General features: G+C 25.2%; 2 protein-coding genes across 2 annotated transcripts; one reads left to right on the top strand and one right to left on the bottom strand.

Annotated features, from left to right (window-relative positions):
* The first annotated feature begins 1,894 nt into the window (after nucleotides 1-1,894).
* On the top strand, nucleotides 1,895-5,604 carry LOC132925166 (uncharacterized). The gene is made up of 6 exons (XM_060989589.1): nucleotides 1,895-2,642; nucleotides 3,287-3,383; nucleotides 3,933-4,032; nucleotides 4,518-4,643; nucleotides 5,074-5,232; nucleotides 5,539-5,604. The coding sequence occupies exons 1-6, from the start codon at nucleotides 1,895-1,897 to the stop codon at nucleotides 5,602-5,604; spliced, it is 1,296 nt and encodes a 431-aa protein (XP_060845572.1).
* A 4,500-nt stretch (nucleotides 5,605-10,104) lies between these two features.
* On the bottom strand, nucleotides 10,105-14,230 carry LOC132925160 (uncharacterized; the record flags this gene model as incomplete). Its single annotated transcript, XM_060989582.1, has 6 exons — nucleotides 13,399-14,230; nucleotides 12,762-12,858; nucleotides 12,149-12,248; nucleotides 11,670-11,795; nucleotides 11,127-11,285; nucleotides 10,105-10,155 (listed from the first exon to the last, which is right to left on the bottom strand). Coding segments are annotated over exons 1-6 (1,278 nt in total), but the record flags the coding sequence as incomplete, so codon positions are not given.
* Nucleotides 14,231-25,468: the final 11,238 nt, after the last annotated feature.

The following is a 25,468-nucleotide window of genomic DNA, read 5'->3' as shown; positions in this document are numbered from 1 at the left end:
ATTTTTATTGAAGGTAACTATTCAACTATTCAGACTGTTATTTGGGATAAAAGAGCCATAGGCATTACTTATAACTATTAACATTGTTGTAATTATTGTGTGGATTATAATCGCATATATTATTAAATATTTTGATTGAATTATTTTCAAAATGTTTATTTTATGTTAATATCAACCTTAGAGATCTGAGTTACCTTACTTAAGTAAAATACTTAATTCTTCATATATATAAATGAATAGATTTATCGTGTACCGATAAAATATAAGAATGATAATGTATAGTAATGTATAGGTAGTAAAATTTAAATAATACGAGTGTTACGAACCCTGGTTATTTTTAAGTAAGTATTGCAAAGTAAGTATTGTCCTAAGATGACCGTCTGAGTGCGTATCGCCAGTATTTGTATCCCAACCATGTACTTGTATTCATTATTTAGTAAAACGTAATAAATAATCTAATGTGTAGCATCGAAGATGCAATAAAAATAAAGTATTAAATAAATAAATTTAATCAGTTAACTTTAGTCCTCAATTATTTCTCGAATCCTAAGAATTCTCAAAATATATCTGTTTCCATTCCAAAGACAGACCTAAACACCTTGGTTGGACCAAGCCAAGAGGAAATACAACACGAGGGTTACTTATCTTGGTATAGTGTGCCGATGTGCCGTAAATGTGGGTTTTTGCTAATGATTACCGTGGAGTCTTTTTTACTGTCGTTTTTATCTGTTCGTGTCGTACACTCCTGCCAAATATACAACGGTCGTCATTATATACCACGGCACGTTTTGGAAACCCTTAAGTCAGCATTCGGCACTACTCGTCATTTCTCACACTCAGCATAAAACCATGCCCTACACTTACGTATATAATAACCAATGTACGATATCGATAGATGGCGATCGTTACATAAGTCAGTAACATACAATGCAACACGCGTTCAATAATACTGTCTTGATCAAATGGAATAACCTCACTCAACACACAGCCCGAATCACCTTACACTAACCACCTAGTACCCATCCGCTCACCAAACTTTTCAAAGAAGGTTGTTATTTCCACTAGACTTTTCAAACTAGAGTACGACACCACTGCACGTCATACTATAATATGCATCAACTTTATCTGTTTATTTATGTATCTACCTACAATTAAAATTGTTGAGTTTTAAAACTACGACTTAAGTTTAAAAGTGCATCTAATCCATAATTTGACAACTGCAATATAATTGCCTACTAAGCTTATAATTATAAAAGTTTCAATTGCACAATATAGAATTTTTTCGAATATGAAGAACGTAGTACGAAAAATAAAAACGTAAATGACTACAACATTTATGATGGAAATTTAATTGATCAACAATTATTATTTTACATGTTTAATAGTCACGCATATATAGTATTAAAAATTTAATCAATTGAAGAGCCACATATAAAAGTAAATTGCATGTTGCCTGAATCCATTTCAATTGTGCAGTTAACGGCGATAGGTGGACAACATTACTTCCACCTACGTTGAGAACGTATTTCATATTAAAGTTTATAAAAATCTACTTTTTTTTATTATTATTGTTATTTTAATAGATATACAAAGACATTCAATGATTTTCGACAAGTACGTTTTCTAAATATTATAAATTATGTAAAATTAGTGTTTGATAACAATGTATACAATGTTTATAGGTACAACTATAAATAATGTACTAATACGAAACAAAGGTAAAAAGATTTTCTTTAATGGTGTGTGTGGTTGGGGGTATCTATAACTTCTAAATATTTAATAGAATTCGCTTAAAAGTGACGCGTAATTAAACAATTGACAAAAGACAACCGAAAGATATTTATTTTATAAATTAATTTCATTACTCGGTGTTCTGCATAAAAAACAAATCATGATGACGACGGACGTTCGAGACGAGAAGTACCATATTTTCAATATTAGGTTGGCCAAATTTACTGGTTTATATCAAATGCTGGATCCCAGAACCACAAAATGTCTAGGTCGAAACGTCTATCACATCGCTTTGGCGTTAATTTTGATGTATTTATGCGCCGTTTCGTTAATGTCCACTGTTAGCTGTTTGTACTATTGGACGGACAATATGTCCATATGCCTGGAAGATCTCTGGAAAGTGGAAACCGCGCTGTTCATAATCTACAAGATGTGGATCGTCATCCACCACTCGAACGACATATGGAACTGTTTGTCGATCACGTGGTACGGTTTCACGTCGTTCGGCTTCCGGGAGAGGCACATACTGGATCGTTGGCGAAAACGTTCGATGAGGTTCTCGGCCTTGTTTGCCATCACGTATTTGATTTGTCTGGCCATTTTCGCGGGCTGCACACAGGCGTTCCGTAACAAAATAACACCGGTCAAAAACCGCGACGGTTCGGTCGGGTATTACCGACAGAATATTATGAATTTCTACATAATTGTATCCGACGAGACGTACAACGCGTATTATAATACGTTTTGCTTTGCCGAAGCGCTGTTCACCGTCTCTCTAGCAATGTTATTCCTCATATTTGATATCCTTCTGGTTACACTGTGCTTTGCTATTTGCGGTCAAATGCAAATAATCAACGCTACGTTCGAATCGGTCGGACATAAGTCGATTCGTGATTCTCATTCCCCAATTGGTGAGTACGACTTTCGTTTACGTAAAAATATCTCTGAAATAATATCTCCTAATCGAATTTATAAAATCAATGGCAATTATAACTCACCACCGATCTTTTAGGATTACTTTGATTAAAATGATTTATTATTAAAGTATATCATAAATGCATTATTGATTATAAAAAAATATAAGCAGTTATCTACTATTTGTAGTTGTACCATACGTTACAATTATAAATATTCTTTATATTTATACTGGACTAAATATTTAAAATACATAATACAGTAATAAATATTTGTATTCTAATTAAAAATCAATGTTTAATGTATTTAGGAAATAGCACAGACTTCTAAACTCAGCATAGGATAGTTATGTTTTAATTGAAAATTTAAATCACAACAAATATTTATTCAAAAAAATTCCAAACCGATTGCAGTAAAAATCAAGTTTGTTTTTATATACGTATTATTGATTTCTGTGATTTTTTCCAACTTAATGTAAGACATATTCCGAGAAACTTGCTTTTACAATTTGCTAATATAACTAAATTTCTGAGATTTAAGTATTAAAATATGTCGTATGTTACTTAATGTATTTTTTTGACCAACTGACAACATTTCTAATTTCATTCAAAAGTTTAACAATTATTTTGTTTACTTATAGATAATACTGTGATTAAAAACAAAAAGATAACTGACAAACATGATTTAACATATGATGATTTAAAAACAATTATTATGGATCACCAAAAAATTATGAAGTAATAAGAGTTAATTATATTTTTTATTATAAATTATCATGAAATATTCTATTATTTTAATGCATGCATATCACATAGCTAACAGTATTTTTTTGAACCAATACTGTAAAAACATTGAAGGTATTTGCATAAATACATTCAAAGCAAAATAAGTGTTTGCGAAAAAAATCTTGAAATTCGGATTTGAAGGTAGAATTTTACAGTCTAATGAAGATAATAACATAAATGATTTGTTTACAGTTTTCATTTATAAACTACATTATGATAAATTAAGTATAATACAGCTTTCAAGATTTGTGAAAATTTATAATGTAAACTTTACAATTCTAAAAAGCATTATATTATATTAAAAACTACTTATAAAGTTATATAAAATATATTAACTGTGAATGAAAAAGTAACACGAATAGCGTCCAAGACGCAATTCATTCAAAAATGTACGTTCACCTGTAATTGCTACGTAATTCGTGGACGCCTAATTATATTGTTATTGCCTGAAGTTGGCTGGATGGATCTTTCAAATGTTTTTATCCATTTTTTTTTTTTTAGGAAATATGAAGATTTTTTAGCTCTATTTGGAAAAGCAATGCTGGTACAAATTTTTGTTTCATCATTATCACTCATCTTGATATGGTTTATTTTCATAATGGTAAAGAACTACATATTATTACTTATATTTGATTACAATTGTTATATCAATTAAATATGATCAATTTTACTCTTAATCAATTGTTTAGGTAATTTAGATTATTAGAACAATTATTAATAATTTACAATTTTTTTAAATTCAAAACTTTATATTTCCTGTTCCGTTTACAAATTATCAAAGAAAATAAAATTCTAATAATATATAGTCATCAGAACAATATGAATAGTACTACTATGGTATGAAACCTATGAAAGAATACGTTATTTCAGGACATTATTTTATCGCCTTAATAATAAATGCATATAATGCTATAATATATTTTAAAAATAACATATTTCGTTAATTGTTATAGTTGATAAAGTTAATAAAATAGATTATTAAATCATATTATGATACATCGTTTCAAATGGTCTATTTTCCTACAAAATACATATAACTAAGTGATGAGAAAATGATGTAATTATTTTGACTAATTATTTTTTTAGATTTTATCCGGCGAGGATAGATTTGTGGCTTCGGAAATTACAACAATAAAAATGGTATCTCTAATTCCTTCATTCTCATTTCAAATATTTATGGTGTGTTATTTGTTTGGAAGTTTACACAACCAAGTAATTTGAAATACATTATTATTTGTAATATTATATATTTGTTGTTCGATCAGGCTTGGACGTCTTATGAATTGTTATGGAATTGATCATGTTTTTTTCTTTAAAATTGTGTACATTTGATATTTACATTAAATAATTCAATCATTTTATGTACAAAAATTGCAATGTAATATTAATGCACCTGTATACTACTATTTGATTAATAAAAAACACAATTTGATTAAATATTTATTTCACAATTTATGTAGCCAACATGCATTGTAATAAATGTAATTTTGTTAATTCTTCAAACTTGAAAACAACCACAAATACCTATATACTAACGCACTATAAACTGTTGAAATATAATTGAATTTAACGAATCATAGTATCACAGGTTTAAAAATGTTTTAATGGATAATTTTTGTATTTTACTTTTTATTTATTAAAGAAGGATTCGATAATATTCGCATTGTACTGCAGTAATTGGACTGAAATGGATATGAAATGTAAAAAAATGATATTATTTATAATGAAAATGAATAATGCTAACTACAAAAAGTTAAAATTTACAAGTACAAAAATTATAAACTTGGAAATGTTTTTTAAAGTGAGTACATACTAATATAGTTATTATTTTACCAAAAATTATAAATTTCCAATCGAACGCATTCACAGAATTTGTACCAAAGTATTCCATGATTGATCAATAACTATTTGATTAAAATAATTATTAATATTTATAATTTAGTTTCATTATACATTATAATATCTACGCGTTATCTTATTATATTAAATATTCTATACTTCTATCATATCATCTATATATCACTGGAGTTCTTTAAGAACTATTAATAAAAAAAACCAATTTTATCGAAAATAAGTATTAATAATGTGTATTTTTTATTTATTTCAGACAATGGGTAATTGTTATACAGTTATTTCGGTTTTAATAAATCAGATTAAAACAAGGAGTGAATAATGAATATTATGGAAAAGTTGTTAGTTTAAGTTTTACTTAGATATTACTCTAATTATTAGATTGATTTAGTTACATCTAAACGAATCTTAATACATTAAGTTTTATTACAAGTCTAAATTACTCAAGGTTAATAAAATAATATTTAAGTTAACATTAAATAGATAATTATAAAAATTTAATAATTTACGTAAATTTAAATATAAATGATCAAAATAATAACAATACTTACCTAGTACTTGTATTATTTTGTTCTTTAATGACTTCAATTCAATTAAAAAAAAAAAAATTCTAAATAATTAGAATTACTGAATATATTACAATATTATATAATTCGTTACAAAAGAATTAAAAAATATTTTACTAAATACATTATACAATTACTGTTCTAAGAATTTTTCTAGTATTTTACAAATTGTTTGTGGGAAAAACAATAACAAATTCAAAATTATATACCAAATAAATAAACTATTTTTGTTAAGTATAAAAATGATTACGTTTATATTTTATTGAAAAAAAAAACCATGTTTATTTTAATTCAAAAGATAGTACCTATTCATTTAGATACCTATTTATGTTTTGTTTTATAATGAAGGCTTTACTGTAAACAAATAAATTAAGACACAAATAAAAAAAATTATATAATTTTCTTTATTATAATATTATGTAGTTATATAGTTTTAAAAATTATACACATATCTCTGGTCTCACTGTGTTAGCCAAACGCATGCAGTGAGTGAGATATTTATTAAATATTTTGTAAGTGTTTTATTAAGCATAGTTAATATTAGTATAGGTTATATATCTATGAATAGTTTGTTGATATATTTATTTTAATTTAATAATTAATTAGGTCAACGATGTAACGTGGCTGTAGCATCGAAGGGAAAATAATGTATATTCTACTATACGTTTTTAAATATTATAATTTAAAACTTGTAGTATTGTTGACAATTTATTTAAAAATTACATCAATGAGGCAAATAATATACTGAGATAGCAAAATGAGAAACAAATTGAATGTAATTTCGTCTGACTGCTTTTAATGTCTTCTTTGTTTAAGTCATATTATTCCCGAATTGTACACAGTGGCATTATAAACTACCAAAATAAACCAGATATCTAGTTAAAATCTTACTTAAAATAATTTTATAATTAAGAAATATTTTTATTTTCCAATGTTAGATAATATTTGTTTTTATGATTATAATAGGCGTTATTATCTATCATATTGTATTGTTGTTTACAATATTGTAAGTTAAATAACTAATAAAGCACCTTGCATTCAATTTTTAAATCTTAAGTATATAAAAAAAACTATATGAATTCCTAACTACAAAATAATATATTTACTATAAAAAAATATTGTAACTATAAATTTTCAATATTTTTTAGTTGAAAAATGATCGATTACTGAGAACCGTTGTATTAAATGTTTAAACATTTCTACCCAGCAAAAAATTTTTAATCAACAACGTTTATAAATTTGAATAATTTTTACGTCTATAAATAACTTAAAAATAGTTGAAATATTCTGATGATTTTATCATAAACAAAATACAATAATATAAACATCTGGTGAAAATTTCAAGAACGGATGGCTTTTGTTTTCGAGTTACATCAAAACAACAAAATTAATTTTATCGAAAATTGGATTTACGTAAAAATTCGTGTTTTTCTTTATTTTTTTGTTTATTTATCCTAATTATAAAATTATATAGCTCATAAACTACAGGTTCGAATTTTGATTTGTATATATCGAAATACTTCAAAAAATATTATTCTTCAGAATATTAAATTTAAAATGTATGTTATCATCCAAAAAAGTAAAAACTTAAAAATTATAACGAAAATAATATTCAAAATTAATGTTTTTTTCGACTGAAAAATGTGTAAAAAAATACTTTCAAATGCGTTAATACATTTTAATATTATGAGTGTGTTTGTCAATCACGTGGGGTTTAATAAACCCCAACATACTGATATACAGTTTATATCATACCAATAAATCTGATTAAAATGTAACTGATCTTAAAACTGTTTTTCACTGCATATATTATTAAATATTCTAATTGATCTAATTAATTTAACTTAACCTTGAAGATTTATACTACAACCAATAGAGCTGAGGATGTTATTGCTTATTGGTACACTATAAATTACCGAAAATTAAAAAAATACCAGTATACGGGATTTTCAATGCTTTAGAATACCGTAATATTATGATTAGGTAATTTCTGTTGTTATAAAAAATACTGTGCCACGGTAAAACACAGTAGATAAGTTTAAACAGTTTAAATCATAAATGGACAATAGTCGGCTGTCCTGCTTTGTAAATTATATGCTGGGCCATAGCCCATAACTGTTAAAAGGTTGAGAAGTTGAAGAGAATAAGAATTAGAATATTTTTCATCTTAACTAGTAGAATCTTTATGTCTTTTAGAATAGGTTACATTATTTGCAGTTCTTCTTCCTATAATAATCCACGATATAGACATTTGTAGAAGTCCTAAAATAAAACGTATTTTGCTGATCTAATTTTTTTACAGGAGGTCACATTATATTTTAAATAGTGATTATTATTATTATTATTTTGTACTTTAATTTACACTATATCGTGTGGAATATTTCACGTACATGAGCAAAAATTATTTTCGTTCAGCCGAGCCTCGAGCAATGTTTAAATTATATTATTACTACTGCGAACTTAGATACTATTTTAATTCATGTTATCATAACATAATGAACACCATAGACATACTAATGTTTATAATAATCACGGATCAATGTATCAGGTATAAATACGACAAGAATGATTCTGTATATTTTATACACAGATTACAATATTATTGTATTGTATATTATGGCAAATATAATATTCTTATAATATAATATACTGTAATGAACAATGCAGTAATGTACCTATTTTGCCTAAACAATACGCCGGGCAACGCTTGTTGTTGGCCCGAAGTTTATTATACGATATTATTAATATGTTTAATAAACGTATCATTACGATTGATATTTTCAATGATTTTTGGAATTTTCTTTAACTTACATAGATGAATAGATAGGTATAAAATATTTTCAATTTTATATAGTTATTCAATTTTATTAAAAGTTATTTTCAGGCGATACAAATTTGAATTAAAAACGTTTATTGTTAATATGTATAATATATTGTGTTAAACAATTTTTTCGAGAAGCAGGCTTTGAACAAGTTCAAAATATTGTTGATCGCCGTATGCAAGTAAATAGGGGTACAGTTAAAAATGTATCGTGTTTCGATTCAATGTAAATATAAGAAACCCATTTTGTAATAAATCTTGAATATATTAAACTTGACAAAAAAATGTTTTTAAATTGAATTTTATTTCAATTTGTAAACTTGGCCAAGAATTTTTTTTGGTAAAAATGTTTGACGTGTAAAGTCGGCCCGAATAAAAATAAACATATCATTTTTTTTATAGTTTATAATATTTTTGAGAACCATTTAGAATTATTCAGAGGATATCACGAGGAGACTACTCTCATTAACTTCCAAAAATTATTTTCATTTTCATATTAGTATTTATGGTATAAAATTCGTTATAACATAAAAAATTTTGTAAAAATATAGATAAAATGTTTCAATGTTGGATCTAATTTGAGTATTCAGTACAAAAATATAAGTAAAATATATTTATGTAAAAATGTAAGTGTAAAAATATAAGTAAAATTGTAATGTAATAATGTAAGGTTATAATTCAACATATTCACTCACCGATATTTCCTTATTTTTATATTTTGTAAGTTTCAAAATTATCGGGCCAAGTTTACAACCAACCTTTTTTGTTATCATAAATATCTTGTTGCTTAATCTTTTCCAATTTATTGACAATGTCAAAATATCGTGTGTACCTATTTTATTTGCACAAGTTCAAATTGTATAAGTCACTCTCCCTAAAATTTGTCTAGGGTGTATTTGATACTTGAGAACTCAATACAAAATTTAATTTTGAATCAATGTATAATAATATAGATGTTATAATTTGTTATTTTATAAAATAAATATCTATATAACATTATAATATTATATGTAAAGATCTGTAATTGATTAAGGTTCTAAGTTATTTACTTTATTAATAGTAATAATATACTTAAACGTAATACAATATTCTGTCATTAATTGCCATTTACTGACCACGAAAAAAAGATAGTGATGAAAAATACGTGATAGTAAATATTATCGTAGACCACAGAAAACGTTCTCGTCAATGATCCAGTATATAATTGTCCTGGTGGGTATTGTTAAAGGCATTATCATATTATCGTATAACAATTAAATAATATTGGATACTGGGTGATTTAAACCTTTTGAAAACATTTTTCACTGGATTAAAGGTTATTAAAAAACTATTTATTAAGATTCTTTCAGATGAAAATTTAATAATTAGAGCAATTAAAATAAAAGTAAACTAAATTAAAAAAAAAAAAAGCACAAACAAAAATTATTCAGTTTGGTTTTAAACAATTTATTAAAACTGATACAACTGTGTAGCAATTTCTCAATGTCTGTAACAAAATAAATATTAAAGATTAATAATTATTTACAAACATAATATTATTTATAAATCACAGATTTTGAGCGGAGAAATTTTTCTTTTCCACTATCATCTTTTGGGACGATTAAAATTCTTAGAGTTTCAACTACAATAATAATTCTGGTAGAAAAATAAATGGTGTTTATATTTTAGAGGATCAAAAGCAAAAAATTCCTAGTACTTTTTTGATAATTAGTAAAAATTAGAAAAAAAAAGTTGAATTTTTATGCAAAACTTGTAGTAGTAGTTATTCAAAAGCCAATGACAGTAGATATTCAATATGTTCGCCATTTGTTTACATTATATATTAACGTTTTTTTTATACATGATAATATAAGTGTTAAAATATTTTGGCTCTTTTTTTTAAAATTTAATTTTATTAATATCGATAAAAGATTTTTCTCTGAGTTAAAAATCTTGAAAATTTTATATAAGAGAGTCCAGTATAATTTAAAAACGTTAAAAGGGCACATTTATTTTATAAGCGTTTGAAGAAGATTTTTTGTAAACAATTTAATTATTTTGTAGTAATTATTCAAAAAATTTTATGTAATAACCTCTAATATTTTAAATATTTAGGTTCATTTTTTTTTATTGAATATTTTTACATTTAACTATATTACTGTAGTAAAATAAATATAATATAAAAATATTTTTTCATACATTTTGACAAACTGTCTCCACTCAGAATTATTTTTTGTATGCAATGGTTATTACAATAATATCACATCCATTACAGTAATCTACTCAATTATGAGGTTAAATTTACTTATTCTATTCCTGGGAATAATATTTAACTAATCGTCCACAAAACAGTCATTAAATTAATAATTATTTTTATCAATGAGTTAGGGAATATGATTGTATACTAGTTCCATAAATGCATTAAAAATAATTTTATATTTATTATAATTAAATAATATGAATAATAAGAATACTTACTTTAAGAAACATATCCAAATTTACAACTTTTTTTTTAGTGAATCTAAACTTTTTATAGTAAACATTATTCATCTGCATTGTTAATAATATCAATTTTTTACACTTCATATTCATTTCGGTCCAATTACTGCTGTACAATGCAAATATTACTGAATCTTTCTTCAAAAAAAAAAAAAAAAGTAAAATATAAAGAATATTAAAAACCTTAATACAAAATCTATAAAAACATAAAAACCTATAATTATGTAATTCATTGAATCTGATATTTTTTATATAGCCTGTGTTCAACGGTGATAATTAATCGAATTTTATACTTAACTAACTACCTAATTACTGAATAATTAATATTTAATCTATAGGTATGTGTTAAATTTCTTTAAAACATATTTATTATGTTGGTATTACAATTGAACTATTCAATGCAAATTTCAACTCTATTAACTTAAAAACAAATTTCTGTATTAGACGTTATAAAAATCTTACTACGTACATTTCTGATCTACAACTATTATTATAATAAAAAAATAATTAATTTAAAATTACTTGACTGTGTAAATTTGCAAATAAATAACATGCCATGTATATCTGAAATGTAAATGAAGGAATAAGGGAAACCATTTTTATTGTTGTAACATCTGAAGTTACCAATCTATCGTCACCAAATAAATTCTGAAATAATTTTAGTCTAAATAAGTTTATTACATCATAACTTAATTTATAAATTTTAAGCACATGCAAGCTTCTTCAAATTTAATATTATATAATTTATTCTGTTTAGAAAATAATATACAATAGACAAAACGAAATGATTAATTATATTATACCTGAACTTCTTAAACAATACATTTTATTATCTTAATTAACTAAAATGAATAAAAAAAAAACGCGGTATTTAATTTATAAAACATAAATTAAAAAGCAAATATAAATGTTTGGATTTAAAATATATCATAATTTATTATAATATCATTCACAACATACACAATTCTGATTAAATCTAAGTATTAGGTAATTTTTTTTACCAATATGAAAAAAAACCAAATGATGATAAGCGACATCGATGAAATAACAAATTGTGACAACATTACTCGTTGAAATAGAGTTAATAATTCTTCAAATTTCCTATAAAAATAATAAACAATGGCAAAACCATGGTTAAGCAAAAGTGATTAGCTGTGATTAGCGTGGTTAATTAAAGCATTCATTATGTATTAAATATTATAATAATTATTAATTAAATGTTGGCATTCTTTAATTTAATTTTAAAACAAAGGAGCACAGCAAAGATTCCTCCATTGAAAACACTTTACACGGCAATGAAGTGGATTTTCAATTAAAATTCAATAAATACCGACAAGGTATTCAGATTATGAGCTTAAAATAAATTAAATACGAGATAATTTTACTTTTTTATGTAATCGTTAAATAAGTTTGGAAAATATTTTTTTAGTAGTTTTAAAATAATATCTACAATTATTGTAGATTTTTAATTTTATAAAATTCATTATGTATCCTTATAACCACGGTATCGTTGTAAATATTTAATAATAAATATTTATTTACTTCAGATTTTTTTATAGATGAAAAGTTATAATATATCTCGACGAAGAATATGAAAATAAAATTATTTCTTACTTCATAACTGCTTGGTGATCCATTATAATTGTTTTTAATTCATCATAATAGATTAAATCATAATCAATAGAAACCTTATTGTTTTCATCCATACAATCTACAAGTAAACAAAATAACTGTTATGTTCACTTAAACTCTTCAAATGTATTTTATAACTTAACGAGTTATTTTTTTTTTAATAACATTAATATATACATTTAATTAAAATCGCGTTAAGGTAATTTCTATTTGATATAAACCTCATGGATTTAAAATAAATTAAGTTTCGTAAAAATTATTTATGTTATAAAAATATAAATATTAATATTTTTTGAAAGAAATTATTGCCTACGTTAGAATATGTGATTACTAAATTGTAGATTGTAAAATTGATAAAAACTCTATTTCAATAGGGTTAAAATATAGATACATACATTTCTATAAAATTATTTTAAAAATAAAATAATATTTAACTGTAATCTTAACTTTCATTTTTCTACATTAACTTAACTTTATATGAGCTTGAAAAATGAGTTAACTTGCCGAGCTTTGAAAATTACTATGCGTCTATATGCGTATACATTTTTGAACACAATGCGTACAACGTAGGTATACAATATATATTATGCAATGTCCATACCCAAAATGCCGTACTCACCGACGGAAGAATTGGGGCCGCTTGGCGATTCATATCCGACCGATTCAAACGCAGAGCAAATCATTTGCATCTGACAGCACAGAGCAAAGCACAGCGTAACCAGAAGGATGTCGAATACGAGAAACAATATTGTCAGCAGTACGACGGAAAACGATTCGACGAAATAAAACGCGTAATAGTGCGCGTTGTACGTTTCGTCGGACACGATTAAATACAAGTTCAAAATATTCTGACGGTAATACCCGACGGATCCGTCGTGATTTTTCACCGGCAACACGTCTTTGCGGAACGCCAAGGAACTGCACAAGAAAAACGCCAGCGACGTCAAATACATGACGGTCAGCGTGTTCGTGAACCACACGGAAAGTTCTCGCCAGCGGTACAGTATGTGTCCGTACCGGACGCTGAACGACGTGAACCCGTACCGCGTGACCGACAGACAGTTCCACACGTCGTCCGACCGGTAGACGGCGATCCACATCTTGTAGAAGACGAACAACCCGGTCTGCGCTTTCCAGAAATAGTCTACGCTTATGATGGCCACGTTGTCCGTCCAATAATACACGCCGCTGACGTTCAACATCACCGAAACGGCGCACAAGTACAGCACGGCGAGTGCCACGACAATGTGATAGACGTTTTGACCGCGACACTTAACGGTTTCGGGATCCAAAATCTGATATAAACCAATACGCTTGACCAACCGAATGTTTAAAACGTGGTTATCCTCGTCCAGGATGACCATCGCGGTATATAAATATAATGTTAATATATTTTACTGACGATAGAACAGTCGTATTATGTAATACTAATATATATTGTATATTTTCGGTTATTTTCGGTTATTTGATTTGTTCACAAAACATATAGCGTCACTTGTATTGATTGAACGCGATGCAGTAGGTATACCTTTAAAAAAAAAATATGTTATTCTTGTTATATTATTTTCATAAACATTGTCGTGAAATGCTTACTCGGAATCGGTACGTGTAATATTGTCCACCCATCGCTGTTCATTTGAGTAGTAAGTCCTACCTATTCCTCGTGTGTGATGTGAACTATAAGGATATCCATTTTAATAGGCGACCCTTTAATAGAATACCATATTAATAATATATAAGCAAAACGATTGAACGTTTATAATAATTATGGCCATGTAATTAATCATGTATAATATTCTCCATATTCCTTTACCTTTTAATTTTCATTACCAACTGGCCATATCATTATTAGGTATATTATATACGATACCATCATATAGGCAACATCAACTTTTATAATATATATTATTGATTATGCAATATGCATTATTTATTCAAGATTGAACTAGTAGAATATTTTTTTAAAATTTTAAATTATTCTTAATTGTTGTAGACAAATTCCGTTACCTATAGTTAAAAGTCAATCTTTTTTTATTTTTAAATTTTAAAAGTTACACAAGTTAAATTTGAAAAAATAAGTTCCTACACACGATCTACACTGTGCGTTACAGAAGGTCTTGAAGTGAATCTTCATAGAGTAAGTCACTGTAACCAAATTCTATATTACCACACTACCACATGCATATTTTATATTGATTATTGATTACCTATTAGATACTAATTAAACTATATAATATATATAAATATATTAGTTATTAGAAATATTTTAATTGTATTTAATGTTAAAAAACACAAACCATTTCCTAAATAATAAACCAATTTATTTAATTTCAATATAATTTCAAAATATCATACGTTAATTTTCATTAATAATAACACTATAATTTATATTATAAGATATAAAATATAATCTAAAATGTTATAATATATTGCGAACCTAAATTGGTATCTAATCAATATTTTCAAGATAATTTAGAAATAGTAAGATCTTAAAAACCCATGTCCACGTGCATAATATTTTAGTTTTAAAATAATAAATACATATAATTAAATTTGATAAAACACTGGTCTAAAATCGCTTATTGTTACCTGACTTGACTTTGTGGTAGACAACCTCATTGGATGAAAATGCATGACAGTTTAAGACAAGATCCCATATAAGTATTTCTTATAACTGTATAATAAACATACACTATTAAATATTATACATGAGCACATTTTTACTACTGATGTAAAATAAAATATATCTACTTTAAATATATTATAGCAGGTAGATATACGCTAAGCTTTTAATTAAATTCTCTTAATAATATTATAGACGATAATAGTGCTCAAACAGACACAGATCTAGGGGGTGGTAAGGGGCTTACCCCCCTCCACTTTTGAAATTGTATTTTATTTATATAACCAATAGTTCATACGTGATACGTATTAAAATTTAAAATCTATACATTTGAGATTTAAATAAAAAATTTAATTTGTTAATATTATCATAAAATCTTATTAATAATGTTATTTATAAATAGAGCGCGGATTTATATGCCCTAAAAACCTACCAAATATGCGTTAAAAAATCTTAAATATGCATTAATATATGCACTAAAATGTTTAAATATGCATGCATAAAAATAATATGCACCAAAAATTACATGTATTTTCCATAAAATAATAATAATTTATTATTATAATAATTAATTTAAATTATTACATTTGTTGTAAAAATAATTTTTTTTAATTTCTTGATTCCTTAAATTATAATCTATTATGTAATAAAATTATAATTGTATTTATTCTGAAAATATGTAGACCTCTCATTTCACTGTTTTCGATTTTTAGATCCACATCTATACACAAACACACCTTTACACCTTTAAAATAAATTTATTATACTCTTGTGTCTTTGAAATAACTATCTAGATTGATATACCTACATTATTTACATATAACTAAAATTATTTAAAACACTTGTTTATAGTTAGATAATTTTTCAACGACGATTATTTTTCTCAATAAAACCATTGTGTTATGACGTTATGTATAATATAAGTACAATTTACATTTATAAATGTATGCATACGTGGAAATAAATAATTACATAATATTTAAATATTCACACCAAATTATTATTTGTTATACAGATTTTTTTTTTTAAAGGTAACACAAAATATATTAGCCTAGTGACTTCAGGTTAATAGGGGTTTTTACAAATTCATACGAACTCGTTGCTTTTTTTTGCTCACATTGAAGAATTTGCTTATATATTTGGTATTAATGGGGGAGGACTCGCAACACGTTCGTGCGTTATTCATTATACGAAATCGTTGCTCCACGGTAAAATAATACTCAAACGCTCAGTGGTTTATTTTTATATATATACATATATATATCATAACAAAATATAATATAACTTATAAATAATAATAATATACTTGTGCAACAGGATTTATAATAGGTAATATTATATATACACAGCTAGCATAAAAGGGATTCGGTTTTTTTGATGATGTTATATACACCAAAAGCCATCCTTTCCCGCCGTATTAAGCCGATGAAGGCCACACAACATTTTTTTCTTGTGTGTTTTCTCGACCTACTATTATATTTGATAATTAATTATTATTAATAATTAAAGGTTTAAAATAATTATTAACAAGAAATTATATACTATGTCATTGCCCTTTTGTCTTAAATTCTTAGAACTATAAACCTATATCGTGTTCAGAGCTATCATATTATGCAACTACAACTTTAGTAATTATATACAATACCTATGTATTGTGTGTTATTAATGACGAAGGACTTCTTCTTTTAAATTGTAGACATATTTTTTTTTTTTTAAAAAAGGTGCACTTGGACAGGTAAGGAATATATAATATTTATACGCGTCCCGGTCACTGATATAAAATGCGCGCCTACGGCACCAACTAGAATGTGTGTGTGTGTGTGTGTGTGTGTGAGTTCGGTTAACAGTAGTTGAATAATGAACCATGCAAATTAAGATATGCTATAATATGTGTATAATGTATATATGAAATGTAAAGTCTGTATTTACAAACTATAAAAAGTAGCAAATATTATTTGTTAAAAATGGGTTTGTATTTTTGGGTTAAATCTAAATAAATGATAACCTTTAATATTGACAATAACAATATACGGCCCTTCTAGTCCAACTTCAATATAAAAGAAAAAATAATAAAGAAAAATGTAATGCAACTATTTTAGCTGGTAACAATAATAATAATAATAATAATAATAATAAATGTCAAAATAAATAGTTAAGCGTGTGAAATAAATTTAATGAAATAAAAAGAACAGAAAAATAGAATAAACCATAGACACTGAACCGTACAGATAAAGTTGTATTAAATCGCCTTAGAATTGGTCATACGCATTGTACACTCGTTCATCTTATGAAAAAAAGCACCATGAATATGCCAAGTATGCGGCTATTCTACATATATTAAACATATATTCATGAAATGTCGAGACACAAAAAGCCTGATAAATATACGACATACCTGAACACCTGAACTAATTCAATTTTCCAGACGAAGATACTATGAAAAAAATATAATATTTTTACCAATAATATTAACCTGTACAAATTTAGTTTAAATTTAATTAAAGTAAAAATGTCTTTTTAAAAAACTTGTTCCACAAACCAAATGTCCTAATGCTATACATTAGGTGTCGAGTGGATCCTTGTATTAAATTTGAATTCAATATAATTGTATACAAAAAACGATTCTGAATGGAGACAGTCTATCAATCTATTACCAAGCATATTTATTTTAATGATATTATTACTAAAGTAATTTATTTTAGTTTTAGTTTACATTAGGTAGATTCAATTTTTCCCAAAAATACTGCGTTTATTATATTATTAATATTTAATTATTATAATAATATATATTTATACCATATTATATATTGTTATTAATTTTTGAGTTAATTTACTTTTAACTAAAAATACCGTAAAACAATGTGAATAGAATCATAAACCATAGTATTATTAAGATAATATCTTAAAATCATTCGATATATTTTAAAAACGTCATTGTCTACAGTGCCTTAATAAGTTCTTAATACATATATACATACAAGTTTAAAGTCCACGAACAATCTTTTTGAGTTTTAACAAAATAATTAACATCGTTGTCCTAGGTTAAATTTGTTATTACTTCCACATTTAAATTAAAAATATATAGAAAAAAAATTTGTGTTTATATATTTTTTAGATTTTTTAACCATACTAAGAACTATTTATGAGGAACATTTTATTACATTTTCATATTAAAGCTATAAACATTATAAAGATTTAATTACAAAATACTTTTAATTTAAAAATGTTTATAATTTTGAAAATGCTGCAAACATTTTAACTTTAAATTAATATAAAAAAACAGTGCTATGTACTTTTATAATTTTTATATAAAAACAAAAACAACTTATGTGGGATTTTTAATCAACTTATAAATAAAAAATATATAAAATTTATCAAGCCTATAAATACTATAAAAAAATATTTTGAAAATTTATCTATGTATAGAAAATGATAATGATAATATTTAATTAAACTTCCAAATATTTACAAATCTTGATTTTCTAATAATTATAACAAAAATACTAAATCAATTTCGTAGAAAATAGATTTTGCGTAACAATTTCCAGTTTTTCTTCATTTTTTGTTTTTAGTTTTGAATAATATTAGAAATTTTTAATTTTGATCTTTTTAAAGTACCAATTAAATCTAATTTATAGTCCAAAACTATATTGAGAGTTGAAAATCGAAGTATTTTATTGTGTAAAAAAAAACATATATCGTTGAAAAATCAATACATTCTTCGCTCAGCTCAGAATCTAAAATTATAATGGAACAGTATTAAGAATTCACAATATGTCGGGTCGTATATTGGCCAGCAATTATCTTTAGGTATCATTACATAGTAAAAATTAACAATTATGTCTAGAACAGTCGGATATATAATGAATAAAATCTCAATAATATTATAATAGAATATAATAATAATCATAGACCATAGCGATTAGCGCACAGTGCACACGTATAAAATAAATGAGCCGTGATGATTTGCGCACATTTAAAATAATAAAATATTATAGGGTGGCATCCTTTGTTATCAAAACGGTATTAGAGATGAATATTAATACAATAATTTTATTATTGTCACACAGCATATAGGACATTCAATATGAAAATAGTTTATAATACCTAAGTTAAAAAAGTAGTAATAATAATTCGTAATTAATACTTTTAATAAAAAGTAGTAATAATAATAATAATTCGTGAGTGGCAATTATACACTTTCTAGTCTCTGATATTGATTTCACCGTATTATTATAAATTATTAACGACATCCAAATTATTGTGTGCCGCAAACAATACCTAACCCCGTGTCGATGTTCACGTGTCTTAGTATCTAATAATAAATTACTAGTTGTGTGACCATAATAATAGTCATATTTTTGTCAAGTTTTCCAATCGTATTATTTAAACTAGAAGTCTGTTAGAGTCTTAAAATAATCACTGTAAAACGATATAAGCAGACAATGTGTTGATGCATGTCATATTATGATGTGATTCTATCATAAATAGTATAAACTTTTTCTATGTTATCAATAGTCAAACTTTGAAAAACAACACTATAAACGACACTACAGCAGACGTTGTCTACTAACATGTTAATAAAACTTTCAGTATGTCTTAAGAAAAGTTCATAAATTATTAATGGATTTTATGTAAGTTATTATAATGAAAATACAAAAACCACTGCTAATGTTTGAGTTTCATTTAGAGGCACATAATATATAATACCTCCAGACACTTTGTTGTAAAATACATTTTTTGCTTTTCCATATTATAGTCGTGCAACTCACATTATATAAAATCTTAATTACTAAAATATAATATGTTTTATTATTATGTATAAATTGCACTATTGTGTAATATACGAGAATAATGGAAATAGCATTGTGTGTGAAAAAGAAGAGTTTCATCACCTTGTGAATTATGTGTTCAAGATTATACGATTTTATCACTATTATTTTGGTCGGTTCGAGGGCATAAAATAATATTACGCGCACCCAGTTACCAAACGCTTCGTACACCCATCTAATACCTATGAATATCCAATGAGCTACTGGCAACCCTTTGTTTTTTAGTGGTGTATAATAGCTAAACTAGATGTATTTCGAAAGGTTGGTGAACTATGAAGTTAATACACGCAACCAAACAGAAAGATGATACAAAATGATGGGACTAAGAGTTGTAATTTAAAAATTATAAACTATATCAATACTATAAATTCAAATCATTCTCATTTCTCAGTAATATAGAGAAAATTATCCACTGATAGCCAGTTTTGGCATACCAATCTTAAAATAAAAATAATTGTAACTACTCACACTAAGTACACAGAATAACAAAAGTGTATTAATTTTATATTCAAACGCGTGTTTAAGGCTATCGGAGTCAGTTATTAGTTAAAAGAAATAAATTCAAGCAATTTATAGTTACGTTAAGCGGGCGTTTATTTGATAAGCCGTTGATACCGAAAATCAAAACATTTAAAACCAAATAAATTTGACGATGATTAAAAATGACTTTACAGTAAAAATGATCATGTCCATAGTACAATAGTATTGCCAGATTTTGAATTTTATTATTAATCAAAAAAGAAAAATTTAATTCACGGGTTTAATTTGGAGTTTGAATTAACCTTTTGATAATTTTTGAAAGTTTTCTGATGTTTGTTTTAAATACACTTATAGTGTTAATAAACTTTTTAACTTTACACTCTGTAAACTAAGAAGTTATTTAATATTTACCCGACAACGTTGTCTTACGATGATATATGTATAACAATGAATGAGTTTTAAGTGTTGATTGTGAAGTTAGCTCTACAAACATTTTGGTTGAAAAACTTATAAACTTGTTTCCAACAAATGTCCAACAATATCCAACAATTGCGTATGACTATTGTTGGTTAAGTTATAAGACCTTGTTTTACATATGTATAGTTCTGATTGTTCTATACATTTAGTTGGTATTACAAACTTTAAAGTTAAATGATTTTTAAAAAAGCATCAAACAAATTCCAACGTACGTCCAACAACATTTAACAAGTCCGAGAATATTTTGTGAAATTATTTTAGGTTGATGTTGGTTTTAGCGTAGAATTAATATTATTGTTTATCCATAATAATTGTATCAGCTACTTGTTTTATAAATATGTTTTTGTATTTAATTAACACCTAAACACATTATATGATCTTAAGACATAGTGTTTTTAGGTTGAAAAATAACGTCAATAAACAAGAATGAAAAAAAATATATATTTAGTAATATAGTATCGAATCATTTATTAAACATTTATAAATAAGTAACCAGGATTCCCTTAAAGGAAAAATAGGTTGACCCAACTCTCATATTTTATTTATGTCTTGTCAATAATAATAGGTTTTGACTTAAAAAAATTTAGAAAAAACGTCTTCCACAAATGCAAATGTCTCTGTACTGTTTAAATAATGAGTTTAGTACACTTTCTGGGGCCTTGAAATTGACAAAAAAAAAATTAGCTTGCGTATCTGGAACACCGGATTAAAATATCTAAAAATGTTATAAATTATACTTACCTAGATAATACTATTTTTTATAAAGAATGATTTACCAGTCGTACTCACTCCTATTTTTAATTTAGTAACAAATATATTCAAATTTTTTAAATATATGTAAAATCTTTATTTTCAAAGTCTTGGGATTTTTTATACTACTTAAAGAGTTTCTAGTGATAAATGTGATGATTCGTGTACATGCAATAGTTACGATAAAATAACAGTACTGTTAATACTTAACGATGAAATGCAATTGAGTGTCCTTTAAAAAATAGTTATGTTAATAAAAATACTAAATAAAATGGATAAGTGTTGCGTTTTAAAAGACCGCGTTTTCATATAGGTACACGTGCAAGTATAATAAAAAGTAAAAATACGTCAATAAAGCGATTCACGCGATATTATGTTGTTAATAATATTTTTTACCATTATTATGATGTCGAAACAATACATAAAAAGGTTGACTCCTGTAAAACCTAGCGAACGTGCTCACAATATATTGGAAACTAAACTAAGTAATAAAGTTAAAATAATTAATAATACCTTAAATGTTTTTCACGTGTAATATTGGTGGTAGTGACGGCTGCTGCGTTAGTAATATTCGACAGTTCAATCTAAATTTAATGTTCATAATAAATAATAATTAATAATTATAGCAATAATAAAATAATACTACTACTAATAGGTATATGTTTTACATATAATTATTACCTACCAAATAATATTGAACAACACTTTTTACATGAGGAAATCATTACCACTGTGGTTCATGAACCGTTTAATTATTATTAAACTCTCTGAAATCATAAAAATCTTCGTCACCTGCAGATACTTTAAATTTAATATCGAGAAATTATGTCATTTATGCTTTTACAACAGTAATATTTTTTTACGTTTAAACTTTAGTTAATAATTATTTCGTAGAATCTAAACTATAACGGTTGTAAATAAATGGCTATAAGTGGTTTATACGCAGCTATTATTAAATCATTTTATACTGATTGCAGTAGCTATAACCATAGGTTTTAATACTGCGATACACCAAGTCTCTGTCTTCTTTCTTCGGTATTGTTTTAATAATTAATTTGTTTCTATGATTCATTCAATTTTATCATGATGTCAATGTCATACAAATTTATTTTACAAGTTATTAATATTAAAACAGTGCAATAAATATGGATTGACATAAATTTAAATTTAAATTTAAATAAAACTTAGTCTACTGTATAATCTACAATAAGCAATCATGTAATATGTCAAATGTGAGTTGCTATTAATATATTATTAATATATATAAGAAATAATGATATAGAAATGATAAGCAAATATACAGGATTTAAATCCATATTCAAAATGTAACTAGAAAATATAAATATGTTTAACAAAGTTTTAAGGAATTTATTATGTCTATGAATAATATAAATCAGGTGTATGTGGTATCTGTAGTAAAAGTAGTCTTATAGGAGGTGCAATATTATGGAAGTTGGTTTTATTTAATTCTGAGATGTGGTCGTCACAGGTTAAACGTTTGTCTAGGTAAGTCCAAGATATTTTACCTAATTTATTTTCTTTTGAACTTCTGCGGACTCATTTTAATTACCTATTCTACAACACAATATTGGTTTATTTGACATTAAATAGAGTGCTACGCAGAGTTCGGCAAAATGTTTTATTCATTATATTTAAATATTAAATTTTATAACAGATTTGAAATTGCTATTTCAAATAGTGAATGATATAAAATATTTCATACATTTTTTTTAAAGTGTTTAAATTATAAAATATAAAATACAATATAAATACAAGTATAGCAAATTATATTATGTCATCTATATTGGCAATACAATTTAGCTCATATATACGACTTTAATAATGTAGACACAGAACACTTGAAACGTCAGAATAATTTAGGTTATTAAGAAATCAAAGGTAACTATTTACAATAAATATAGACTTATGATATTTATTTATAAATACATTGCAAAATGTAAATGTAATCTCAGTAAAATCAATAAGCAGAAGGTTACTTTGTAATTATTATAATCAATATCTAAACTATATTGAACCCTAAATTACACGCATTAAAAATATTCACGAGATTCTACACACACGGTTTTTTGACGGCGTATTGAAATATATCATTATTAAAACTCAATAAATTGAAATAATCATTATTTTATTTCTCTTAAATAAATAAAAATTTAAAATTGTCAAATACTTTTATTGATACTTAATATAAACAATTAAACTTTCATATGAATGTAATTACATATAAGGTTATATCACAGTATGACACGCTCATAGTCTTTATAGGCCGGTTTTTAATAGATAATGAACTTTTCAACCTTTTTAAAGTACAGGCATTACATTTTATACAATTGGGAGTTGTATCTAATTTAAGTTTATCATTTAATTAGAAGGTACCTAGGTTGGTTTGGATTAATATTTTGTATTTTTAAAGCAATGGACGAAATTCTAAAAACTCGGTCTTTCTGACCGTGAAGCGTGTGCTCTAGGGTTAAAAAAAAATGTTAATTAGTAACGTAACTATAGTCAATAATCAATATATATGTATACATTAGTAAAAAAATAATATTAAATAAAAGGGGTTAAAAATCATTATACTAGCTGGTCGATAAGAATGATGAACGTACTCGCTGGCTACTCGTAATAAACAATTTTTATTTTTGTTATGACTCAAAATTGACTGAGATGCTTGATGAAATCATAGCTGAGTTAGCTGACCACCGTCAAGGTGAAGTAGTAACTTCGATAAAATTGTATATTATATTTCGTTACAGTCATAAGAAGTATCAAATATTTTATTCTGCAATACGTGCTTAATCTATCGAGTATTTCATAAAAAATGTCTTTGATAAATACTCAATACATTAAAATAATACTTTTGAAACATATCTATACAATATGTAACTATATTATGTGTCTCATAGTATTATACATTATATGTATATCATACATGTTTTACATATTTAGTTTAATAGTTACCTCTAGCATGTGGCTAATCAAATATAATATTAAGAATTATATAAATATAATATAATAATAATAAATTACAATAAAAAATTCTTAACAGCAAGTAATTTACATGATTAATTACTAATAATATGATATTACTTTTAAAAAGATATTATTTTTAAAAGGAAACAAACCTTATAAAAACAAAATAAATGATTAAGCAAATTATTATAAATTCTATTGCTCGTAAAATAAAGTATTCTTGCATAATACTCGTATTGTATATATATATATATATATATATATACACTTCTCAAATAGTTAATAATATAAATAATTGAATAATTCAGTGGTCACTTGGAGATAACTGTCAAAAGTATAAAAATAAATAAACTTAAAAATAATGATGAGACAAACACGATTACCGCTATTATTAAAGTTGTATTCATTATTAACAAATAAATACAAATAATGAATATTTTAATAGATTTTAACCATTAACATTAATTTTTTGTATATGTTTTTTTTTTAAATTAAAAAAGCTAAAATTTTAACTAAATTGAATATTTTAATGATTATAT

This window comes from Rhopalosiphum padi, chromosome 1 (assembly GCF_020882245.1).
Source record: "Rhopalosiphum padi isolate XX-2018 chromosome 1, ASM2088224v1, whole genome shotgun sequence".
Lineage (NCBI taxonomy): Eukaryota > Metazoa > Arthropoda > Insecta > Hemiptera > Aphididae > Rhopalosiphum > Rhopalosiphum padi.
The sequence above is the reverse complement of the archived record's forward strand: the minus strand, read 5'-3'. Positions and strand labels throughout refer to the sequence as shown.